A 12080-nucleotide genomic window follows, 5' to 3' on the forward strand; every position below is an offset into this window, starting at 1 on the left:
AACTGTTTAATCCGTTGTTAGCACGTCGTAACCTGTTTTTCCGAGCCACCGTTAAACGCAACATGAGCGCCAAGTTGCTCGCGCTCGGTTTACACCTGAGGCAGTGAAGGAGATCTGCTGCTGTGCAGAGCTGCTCGGGTTTGTGTTAGAATCATGGCAGCAAACCAACAAAACACAAAGAACTTTTCACAGTTTTTCCCTGAAACCAACCGAATGAGTTGAGTAATGCTGTTTGACGCAGGTAATGTTTGCTAAAAGATGACTAGCTAATACCAATACAGCACGTTAAGCTATTGGTGTTGTCCATGTTCAGCTACGTAGATTGATTTTGCACCCCCTGTTAAACTCATCTGGAGCCGGGGCTGGTTGAAGATATCAGAATCTGGAGAGAAACATCACAATCTTTTTGCAATTCTTTTTTTTTTTTTTAAAGCATTCGAAACATCTCAAGTAGCCACATTGACTTCTGAACTTTAGCACTAAAAGCATAAACCACTGCATTTCATTCCTTCTCTTCATCCAACACTGAATTTCCATAAACCCTCCACACACACAGCTTCCTCTATCCAACCACTCGCCACTCACCTCTTAAGCAGACAGTAAATTGCAGGAAAAAGGTTTTCATGCTTGGCCACAGTTTGCAGTGGCAGAAACATTATCAAGCATCAAGAAGGAGGATACGAATGAACGACGCTGCAGACTTTGATTAAATGTTACCTCTGACCACAATAAAAAAAAGTTAAGAGCTTAATTAGTGAAAATCAGAGATGCACCAATCAGGCTTTTCATGTCTGATCCCAATCTCTTTTTTAAATAGAATTGTGCAGATTGTTTAGGTAGAGGTGGTATGTTTGAATTAAAGTAAACGAATGAAAAGAAATTCCAGGATTTAAGAATCAAAATTTACCTGGCCTTTATTTTTTTTACTAAGCTCAGTTTCCTTTGATTTTCCACAAACACTGTAAATTTAGAACCTTTTATTATGCATAGAAAAGCCTCAGTTTTTTGTTGTTTTTTTTTACCTTCAAGAGAAGGTCATTTTTCCAGCACTTCTGCCAGCCAAACCAGCACCACAGCAACACAACAAAGATTCTTGGGCTTTTTGCATCACCAATAGTGTTCACCAATAGCTATTAGCACAGAAACAACAGAAAGAGAGCGATTTAATATAACACTCAACACAAGCAATAAAAGCTGGAAACGTAAGAAGTTCCTGAATATCTTGGTTTTCTTTATACATATAATTTAGAACATGCTGTCTGCTAACTATACACCAGTTAAACAATTAGCACACTATATTCTCCAAGCAGTTTGGCAACTCTGAGGCACACTCAGCTTTGGCAACACACATGTGCTTAATAAAGAGTAGGAAGTAAGAAATCGGCTGAGTACGATGTATAGTTTACACACCGATGATTTAAATCAGGGGCATAAAACAGAGTCTGTGTGATTTATGACTATGTGCTGATTAAATTAAAGCCTATGATTTTCTCCTCATTTTGAACACTCAAATAGGAGTCAAGCTGTCTCAAAAACAGTCAGTTCTCCCTTGCTCCTCAAAAAAAAAGGAACCAACTACATCTGTTTCACACATACAGCTCCAGCCACATTTTTCTGTGCCTGGAAAAGGTATTTAGGGGGACGCACAGTGCCCTATGCTATGTGGTGGTGTAGTGTGTGAAAGCTTTTGATCGGAAAGAGAAAGAGATGCACCACTCAGACCAGGACAGAGTCCAGCATTTCCTGTCTGGATGAAACAACAATCGGAAGGAAACCACAGAGGAGCTATTAGCAGTGCAAGCATGATCAAATTAGTAAGCGGGAATAAAAACTTTGAATTTTTGTGGGTGGATGATTAGAGTTGATATCTGCATGTTTCTTTTTTTTTCAATATGCATTGTTGGCCACACCTGAGCATACTAAGATGATTAAAGGCAGGCACATCTGTGGGCAGAACACTGTGCCCTTTTTTTCCCCTCAAAGCATTTCCCATGACTGAGGAGGCTTTCCCAGCAGGAGGGCCTTTTTCACCAAAGCACCCATGGATCTCAAAGGAAGCTGAAAGAAAGGTGTAATATTTGTCAGGAAGAATGGGAAGACCTTATATCTCATGTTTCATTGCCTTGACATTTTCATTGGTTAAACAGGAAACATTACTTTTTAAGTGAAAATGTGCACGTTTATAGGCGTGTTTATGATGACTTTCCAATTAAATGTAGCACAATCAAGATAGTGTATTTGCCCCCATCCAGCAAATACATTAGATCTCAGACAAATCAGTGCTTTGCTTTTGTATACATATTTTACAGTTATTGGCCAGAAATTCCTAAAAAGACATTTTAGTTACTGCTCTGACCAGATATAGGCAACTTTTAATGAGCAGCTACCTTTGGTACGCCATGTAAGCAAGAAGCTATGTATCACTAAATAAACTTAACCAGACAGTCTGATTGACTTAAAAAGGAATATATTACAGTAATAATTCAGTTACATTGACAATTACAATTAATGCAGGTTTATAAAACACAACGTACTGATACAGACACAATGTGGATGATGTTATTTAGCCAAGAAGAGTTTAATTTAGTCATAACTAATATAAGTTGGGTATAACAGTCTTGCAAAAATTCAGAATGTGAGAGAGAAGGATTTTCTCTAGATAACTGGAAGGCTGTTTCTTTTTTTTAACCTCTGACATATGGAGCATGTTGAAAATAGATTTGTTTACAGCTTTTTGGAAATGGGATTGTTTAGGGGCAGGGAGATGCATTCTCAAGAGAAAACACACCAAGACTGCTGTTTCAGCAATGCTAGCAGTGCTAACAACAATAATAGCTAATATAGGATGCTAAAGCCAGTGTAAAAACTTGTATTCATCTCCTCATTGTTTTGAACTCTAACTCATGTCTTCTGGTATCAATATGAACAATGGTCAATATAATAGGATGGGGTGTAGAAAATATTTTGTACGCTTTTCTTATACCTTCTTAAATTTTAGTTTTTACTCAGAAACCTAAATTAGCCAAAACTGAGCTCAACAAGACAACATTTTTTACACAAGTCTGAGTCCAGTTAATCTGATAATCTAACTATTGTGCATATAATTATTTCTTTACATGATATTTATTTCCCTATTAAACCAGCATACTAAACTTAAAGCGTAGGTTTACCTCATTTATACTGCATAAACATTTTAACAGGTAAGAGGCAAATATCATGAAGGACACAGTATCAGCAGCAAGCTGTCCTAATTTCTAAAAATAAACTATAATGATCTATATTTTGACATCACTTATATTCAGTTTCATTATCTTCTCAGTAAATAGTGTAGGAAATGGACAGTAGATGGATAGTAAAGAGTCAGACTAAGAGAGACTGGTAACTATATGCATAGAAGGTGATTTAAAACCAACTTTCTTCGATAGTCGACTGAAGCTATTTAAAGACTTTGCGGGTCACACTAAAAGGCTAAATGCCACAATGAATAAATTTTATAATGACCTTTAACATTCAGAGGTGAATGCTCTACAGTCAGGAACACTTCGATGGTTTTTGTAGAAATAGCACCATGAAAACACAGCTAATGCTTTAACCTAATGAAAGTGTCACATATTATTACTTACAGCCAAAAGGCAGTAGAGGAACAACTGTCACTATTTGACAATAAAACTGCTTTGTTTTTATGCCTTCCCAAAAGCCCACAAGTTGAGCTCTAACCGTTCTCTATTTTTAGAACCTCATTAGCTGCAAAACCTGACTTTAACTTCAGAGTAAATAAAAATAAATCAGACGGACAGATTTATGCTGAAATCTGAGAAATACAAGGCATATATAAAATACAAGGTCTGCTGATACTTGTGTAAGTTTCACAGACCATGAAGGGAAGCTTGTGTAACGTGAATTAAAACCTAGAGGTTTAGATCTGCACCTAAAAATCAGATTTTGACTTCAGCGTGTGTGGCCATTAAAAAGGGCGATAATCTCCTGTCCAGCAGTAATCATACCAAATTCCTTTCATGACCTCCTGACTCACTTTCCTGGGCATTGAGAAGAATTTGCAGCAAATGCAGCTCTCTAAAAAACATAAACTGCATGTGTGTGTTTGTTTTTACAACTAACTCGTGTATTTTCCAACATATCATCAAAATTCCCTTGTTGAAGCTGGGGAAACCCTAATTGTTCCTAAAAACGCAGGCATTTATACTACACCGACAGACCTGCGACCTCCGACCCCTGACTGGAAGCTCGCAGAGTGACCAACAAACCAGACGGCCGCAAATAAAAGTAGATAACGACGCTCTTCCCTTTCTTCTTGGCCACATGTGCTAAGACGTTTCCACAGAGCGGCCGTAACAAGGCCACAGATCACAGGCGCCGCACCGTTCTCTTCACAATTGATTACAGCTGAACCACATTGTTATCGTTGTTATCCCTCTCAGACTGCGAGCTCGAAAGGAGACAAAACTCCAGCAACTAACAAATGGTGAAGAGGCTGTTGCTAAAAGAGAAAAGATTCTTCAAGTAGAAATGCTTGTTAATAGCTATAAACTTTTTTTGGACAATAGTTGCCTGTCAACAGGCAAAACTGACTGGTTTAGTTTGCAAATGCAAAGCAAAGTACTAGGTGAAGATGTATTGGACTTTTCTTGGGCAATACTGATTTCCAATTTCTTAAAGGTCTCATCTGATCTTATTAATGGTTCTGATATTTTTAAGCTAAGACTTGGAGTTGTTAAATCAAGAAATACTTAGTTTCACTCTATTTCAAAAAATATTTAGATACTTACCTGCACGAAAATCAAAATAAACTGTGCTGTTATCTTACTAAGTTGGCACATAACTCAGCATAGCAGTGCTGAAGATGCACAAAAATGCATTTGTGCAACCCATCTGGTCAGAATGTTTTGATCCATGAAAATTAACAAAACATGTCATGGTAATGTTAGTATTTGGAAGAAACTGTAAACCATGCTGTATATGCCAACGTTATTTAAACAACTTAAGGATATTATCTTAAAATAATTTAATGGGTTTTATCCCTAATCGTGATCTAATTTTAACAAAGAAAGGGAATATGTTGTTGGTTAATGTGTTTATAAAAGCAAAAATAGTGCAAATACTTAGTTTGATTGATGCAACTGTAGTGTAACAATACAAAATGTAACTGTTGGATTTTTGGATTTCGTGTCAAAACTCCTTTGTCCAGATATAAAATAGGGGGAGAATCAGGGTCTTAATGCCTTTTCTCTCCATATTACACCATCAAACTCCATTTGAATAAGTCAGAGCCAACTCATCCCGCTAAGTAATGTGGATTAACATTCCTCACTGTCTCCCAGCAAGAGAAAAAGGCCAGAAGATACAGAAAGGGACAGGAAAAAGAAGGACTATCACATAAAAGCTTTAAGCTCAACATAGCATATGCTGCACAGTGTCATCGTAAATAACCACCCAGAGCATTTAGGGGAGGACAGAGGTAATCCAAACAAACCCAGAAAATCTTCCGGAGATAATTCATAACTACCTTTCTGGATCGGGAGGGCTGTTAGATACTTACAACACACTCAAAAAGGCCAGGACAAAAACTATTTTAAAATGCCTTCCCTGAGCAGCTTCATAAACAATTCATATCTAAATCAAACTAAAATCAATCATACTTATATTAGTCAAGCAGTTACATACATACATCCAGCATGAGGCCATCTGCCATCTTTTCCTTTAGGATCTCACACAAACACGCAGAGCTGTGTGGAGGCGGAGGGGGTGAGAAAGCAGTAAAACTCAGGACTGACAAGACGAGAGTAGCCTTTAGTACTAAATATGGTTCACTCACAAATCAAGGAATTATTCTGTCTTGGAAGTCAAAGGAGTAGTCATCCTATTGCCTCAACAGCCATTAGGGATATCAACCAAACCTAAACAACAAAGGCCGTAAAGGTAAAGTGCTTTTCAAAAATGTTCATACCCTTTGAACCTTTCACACATTTTGCCACATCACAAACTCAAACTTGATAGAGCAACACATGATTGTTTAGTGAGAGAAAAATGATGCATACTTTTCAATTAAAAAATATGAAATGTGGCTTAGATTGTGGTCTGCCCCCAACTAACTACACTGGGCAGGTAGTTGTCCCAGTGCAACTAGCTGCCCTTACAAGTCTAATCAGTAAACAGAGTCCACTGGTGTAATTTAATGTCAGTACAAATCCAGCTGTTCTGTAAAGGCCCCTGAGGTTTGTTCAAAACATTAGCGAACAAACAGCATCATGAAGACCAAGGAACACAGCGGACAGCTTATGGGGAAAGCTCTGGAGAAATTTAAAGCAAGGTTAGGTTATCAAAACATTTCCCAAGCTTCAAACATCTCATAGGAAACTATGCAAGCCATTGAAGAGAGACAAGAATTGAATTGTTAAAAAATTAGCTAGAAGACGTTTACCACGAGTCATGTAGAGCATACATGTGGGGGGAAAAAAGGATCCGATCAGATGAGATCAAAATTAAACTTTCCATTCTACTTGTAAAAGCTAACACAGCAAATGACCCTGAACACACCATCACTGTTGTGAAACAAGCTCAGAGTATCATGCTGTGGAGATGCTTTGTGTGGTAGCAGTTATCCTCTTAGGAGGGCAAAAACTCTGAACATACAACCAAAGCTAAAAGTTAATCATTTGAAATGACCTAGTCAAAGTTCAGACTGATATTCAATTGAGAATCTGAGGCTAAAATAAAGATATTCAACCTCTCCATTCAAATTGAGTGAGCTTTTTTTTTTTTTTTTTTTTTTTTGAAGATTCAAGGGCAACACTCACTTACCCTAAAGGACTTGCAGCTCTAACTGCAACGAAGAAGGTTCTGGAGTCAAAGGGACTGAATACAGTTCAAATCTTCTCATACTTTTAGCTCCAGAAACACTGAAAAACTAGGTATCCTATTCTTTCCAAGTCATATTTATGCATTACATTATTTGAAATCCAAAACAAAACTAATAAAATGTGACAAGATTTAGCAAAGCATTGCAAACACAGATATGAGCAACTCGTTTTCATAAGAAGTCAAACGCTGCAGTACTTCACAAAAGGTCATCTTATTGCCATCAACAGCTATTAGCAGTAAAGGCAGTGGAAATGGCTCTCATCCATCCTTATCTTTAATGAATCTACATTTTCAGGGGGTGGCGGGGCGCACAACAGCCACGTTAAGAGTCCTCCTCATGCCTATCAATGGGTTGAAGTCTCTCCCCGTGCCGAGGCTTCAGAATCACAAAGGGACTTTAATCTAAAACCCGAAGTTCTTTCGCAAGAGAGAAGCTGAGTGATAGCAAACAGATCTGCTTCATCTACATGCGACAGAGATTATCTCTTGTGGAAACAAAGAAAAGAGTCTTTAAAATATAAATATGCTTGTAAAGGACTTGAACCGTCTCTAAAAAGTGGTTTAATTGTAATAAGCACACGTTGGAGTGCAGTTAAGTTTTTCTGCAGATTGGCACATAGATGAATGGGGCATAACCGCAAAGAGCAGAGCCAACAGAAACGCTGAGGAGAGACAGGAAGGATTCCCAGTGGAAGAGGAAAGCTGTAGAAACTCACCGGACGCGCTCAGGTCCAGCACGCCTTGGAGCAGCAGGGAGATCCACAGAGCGCAGGCTGGACATCTCCACAGACGTTCCCGCACCGCGGCCCGATTTTGATACATTCCTCTGGCTCTGTCTAACACCCTTAGCCGCTTTTCACATCCAAATCCGACCGGGATTGTTGAGTTCTCTTCCCCCCCAAAATGCGTCTCCAAATTCAGCGGCGCGCTGCCTTAAAGTTTGTTGTTTGCGCTTTCTTTCAGAAAAAAAAAAAAAATTAAAAAGCGCACTGAATTACCTGAATTAAAAAAATGAAGCAGAAAGTTGTGTCTTTTCCTTCTTCTCTCTTTGGAGCCCTAACTGTGTGTGTGTCTCGCTCCAAATGAGCACAAACTTCTTCCAACAAACTTGAGTAATCAGAATTGTGCCCCAAAGGAACCGCATGGTTGTGTTTAGACACGTGTCGCCACCGTGCGTTCACTACAGGAAAAACAACGGAACGAACCGAGGCTTCTCTATTTCCATAAAAATGGCATTGCTATGTTTTCAGAATTATATTTTTATTTCTAGAAAATTTTCATTTTCATTACCTATTTTAAAGTGCTTTTAGGTTACTGTTCAAACGGCTAAATAAAGATTTTAATTATAAATGTTTGACTGCAGAACCCGTATTTTCAGGGGAATCACTGAAAACACATCAACCAGTCTTGTTACATTTGATAAATTATTTTTGAGTCCAGGAAAAAAAAGATAAAGGTTAGTTACAGGCTAGGTTTTAATAAACATAGAGATAATCTTGCTTCATTTTTACTAGGGTTCAAATCAGTTGCCTCTATCGAACAACCTGCAGCACATCTTTAGATGTCTGATAAATGATGAAAGTCCTAAAGGTTCACAAGGTTAGCTTTTTTGAAGGCTGCACAATAGTCCTAAACTGCCCTTGTGTATGATTGTGAGCGTATCCTTGGTTGTTTGTGCTTCAGATTTTAACATGAAAAACCTTAAAGCTCTATAGTTCAAACAAAGAAAAACTAATGAAAGGCAGAAGGTTCTAGTTAAAACATTTCTTGTTAGCATAATCTCATAGCAAAGCTAATTGTTGTACTGATGAATATTTTTGATAGTCTGACCTGATTTGCCTAAGAGAATTACAACAGACATCAAAATCTATAAACAAAGTATAGAATTTTAAAACATTAAAAGAATTTTAACAATTCAAATTTAAAGGTATATACATTTTAACTTACATACAATAAGCTCTTTGATCTGGGAATCATTTTTTTTGTTTACAAATTGATGAGAAAACGCACCAATACTTTTTAAATATAACAGGTCTGTGGTGAATTTATTAAGACCACAACTTTTTACTGTAGAATCACAACACTGTTAGGCTGCAGTTGGTTGCCTTTGTCGCCTCACAGTAGGTGAGTCTCTGGTTGGCCCCCAGCGGATGAGCAGGTCTTTTTGTGATGTTAGCATGTTCCCCATTTGCATGCCTGTGTTCTGTCTGTGCAGCTTGGCTTTCTCCGACAATCCAGTCTAAGACCATGCATGTTAGGTTATTTGTGAAACTGAATTGTTAAACTGACAAGCAATGAATTGTTAAACCGACCCAAGAAGTGACTGGATGTATGGTCATGTTGGCCCCAGTTTGGGACGGACATTAGCTCCTGGTGAACAGACCAAAGCAGCTTAAAAAAAATGGATGAATGAGAAAACAAGACATAAAGTCAAAAAGTAGAATTTTTTCTAGGAACTGCAATTCCTAGAAATACTTGCCTGTTAAAAAGGCAAGTATCTAATAAAACGCAGATCTGAGTAATGTGAATGAGTAAACTGTACATGAAGCTCTCTCATAATGACCCACCTGGTGTTGTTTAGTGTACCGTTTCATACCAACAAGATAAATTACCTAATGCATTAAAACCACATTCTAATTCTTAGCTCACAGATTTACTTCGTGGTCATGCATTTTTTTTGACAAAGACAGACGAGGATGAATGTCGGAGGGAGGAAGTGTGGGGAAAAGACAAAGGCCTCTTGTGCCAGTCGACATGCCACACAATCACCTTAACAAGCTTATCTAAGAGACATTACAATACTGTTAACATATCACTTCTTCTCCGTAACCCCAAACCTAGTTTCATTTGGCTCTTCTTTGACACAGATTTTGACCCCGCTTGTGTTTTCATCACACACTTTACTGTCAGAAGAATGGTAACAATTTAGCATCCCTGGTTAGACCACAGCACACCCTCATTAGAGAGGAACATCAGCTTCTCTGAGGCAGGTTTTGATTTAACTCTTGCAGAAACAAAACAAAAAAAACATGCAACAATTATTGTCTGGAATGGCTTATTGCCATCTACAGAGCAAAAGGATTGAATCAGATTCTATGTAACCTTAGAAAGCGTAAAGCATCCTTCCCTTTTATCTTTTAATCTACCCACAGAATCCTCCCTGCAGAGCTGCTGTTAACTAAAGGGTGGAGATAACACTGTCCATGTTTCCTTTAAGGAATGAGATAGGGTAAAGCTGTGTACATTTCTGTTCTGATTGTCTTCTGGATTCCAGTAAAGCTGTAGACTTTGTGGACCCCAGCTCCACCCTACTACTCCAAACCTGCTGAGCAAAATTCAGAATGACTGTTGGAGGGAGAGCACAGTGTAATCCCACCATACCATCCCCCACTCAGCGTTCCCCTACAACACCAGCAAAGTCCCTAAGGTAATGGGAGACATCCCTGATGTCACTGGTGTATGAATGTTTGTCTGTGTGAAACGTTTTAATGCAGATGTGTATGTCTAAACTGCAGTTGGAGGTGCTACTGCTTATTGACATTAGGAAGAGGGAACATGCCGCAGCACGAAACCATCATCCAACCAGTACGAAACCATCATCCAACCAGTACGAAACCATCATCCAACCAGTACGAAACCATTATCCAACCGGTACGAAACCATCATCCAACCAGCACGAAACCATCATCCAACCGGTACGAAACCATCATCCAACCGACACGAAACCATCATCCAACCAGCACCTCTTGGACTCTCTTCAAAATGTGAGTGACACAGGACGGACAGTTCAAGGTTTCCTTATATTTCTCTAGTTAAATGGTTTAAAAAAACAAAACAAACAAATAAGAGTTGTGATGAACAAATGAACATTAAAAAGCTTTTTTTTTTTTATGTAAAAAGCTTTTCACTAAAGTTTAAAAAAGCGATTATGGTTCAGCAGCAACTTTGTCTGTTGATATTAAAAACTTTACCAGGAATCCCAGTAAAAGTGAAAGACCCCTCCCATACATGTTATCTGATTTCCACAGTGCCAAACTGTCCGTGCACATCATTCCATAGACCAGTAGGTATATATTCTTTTTTAGGAGAGCAGTGATAAATCCTCCTAGGGATTTTTGAACTAGGAACTTTTAATATTTAAATTTCTCGATTGAGTCTAAACATAAATCTTTTCTACTGTTAGTTTGAACCTTCTCAAACTTTGCTCAGTTTTTTCCAGACACTCATCTAGCTTCTGAGCTACTTTAAGAGACAGAAAAATGGACGTATAGATAATGTCTGAGTGCATCATTTCACATAAGATTCCTATGAACACAACAGAAAGCTCTTGTGTTCCAGTCAAATCATGTGTCGAGCAAATACCAGCAAAATAAAAATCCGACGAGGCTAATTACAGTAAGAGGAAATGTGTGAGATGACATTCGTTATGTAAGTCATGTCTCACTCCTGAGCCATTTATAGGACAAACAACCAAATTATTTTCATCCAGTGTGCTTTAGGTGGTTTGAATTCAGATGTCAACGCTTCACTTCTGGGGCCAATCATGACGTGAAATTACTTCCAACACATCTGCCCTGTTTCTTTTTCCTTGATCTATATCAGTGTAATCCTGCCTCATAATAAGATAAGATTATTAAAATTGCAACCATGCATGGTGAAAGTCATCTTCCTTTAATAAAGGGAGGGGGATTAGGGTTCAAAAGGTCTCTTGGAGAGCAGATGCCAGAGGCTGCGACTCTCTGCTGCAACTAAACGACATGCACAGGGAGGCGCTTTGTTCCCCAGCTAGCAGGGATGTCTCAGTCAATAAATAGGAATGAAAGAATGATAATGATAATTATTTCAACATATCTCTGACATCCTTTTGCTTTCCCAAGTTTTCTATTCAATATTCTGATGAAATCTAAAAGTTGAGCTTTTATTGTATTATCTGAAGACCGTTCAGAGATACAGCTGGGATGAAACGCTCTTTAATGGCCAACGGACATGTCAAAACTCTCTGATAAATGCTGTTAGGTCTGTCTTAATATGCATAAGTGTTCATACCTCTTTTTCACTTTGTCACATTACAACATGTGGTGTGCAAGTCACCTAATTACGGAATCGAGCCCATCTGTGTGTAATTTAATCTTAGAATAATTCCAGCTGTTCCGTGAAGAACTCTGATATTTGTTAAAGAACAAACAGGATCATGAAGACAA

General features: G+C 38.3%; 1 protein-coding gene across 1 annotated transcript in view; it reads right to left on the reverse strand.

Annotated features, from left to right (window-relative positions):
• Positions 1-7962, reverse strand: part of ror1 (receptor tyrosine kinase-like orphan receptor 1) — a 143928-nt gene extending 135966 nt beyond the window's left edge. The window contains exon 1 of the mRNA XM_028028608.1: positions 7596-7962. Coding sequence (XP_027884409.1) covers positions 7596-7701 — 106 coding nt within the window. The 5' untranslated portion in view covers positions 7702-7962. The remainder of the gene's footprint in view (positions 1-7595) is intronic.
• Between the last annotated feature and the right edge of the window lie 4118 nt (positions 7963-12080).

The sequence above is a fragment of the Xiphophorus couchianus genome, chromosome 9, assembly GCF_001444195.1.
Source record: "Xiphophorus couchianus chromosome 9, X_couchianus-1.0, whole genome shotgun sequence".
Classification (NCBI taxonomy): domain Eukaryota; kingdom Metazoa; phylum Chordata; class Actinopteri; order Cyprinodontiformes; family Poeciliidae; genus Xiphophorus; species Xiphophorus couchianus.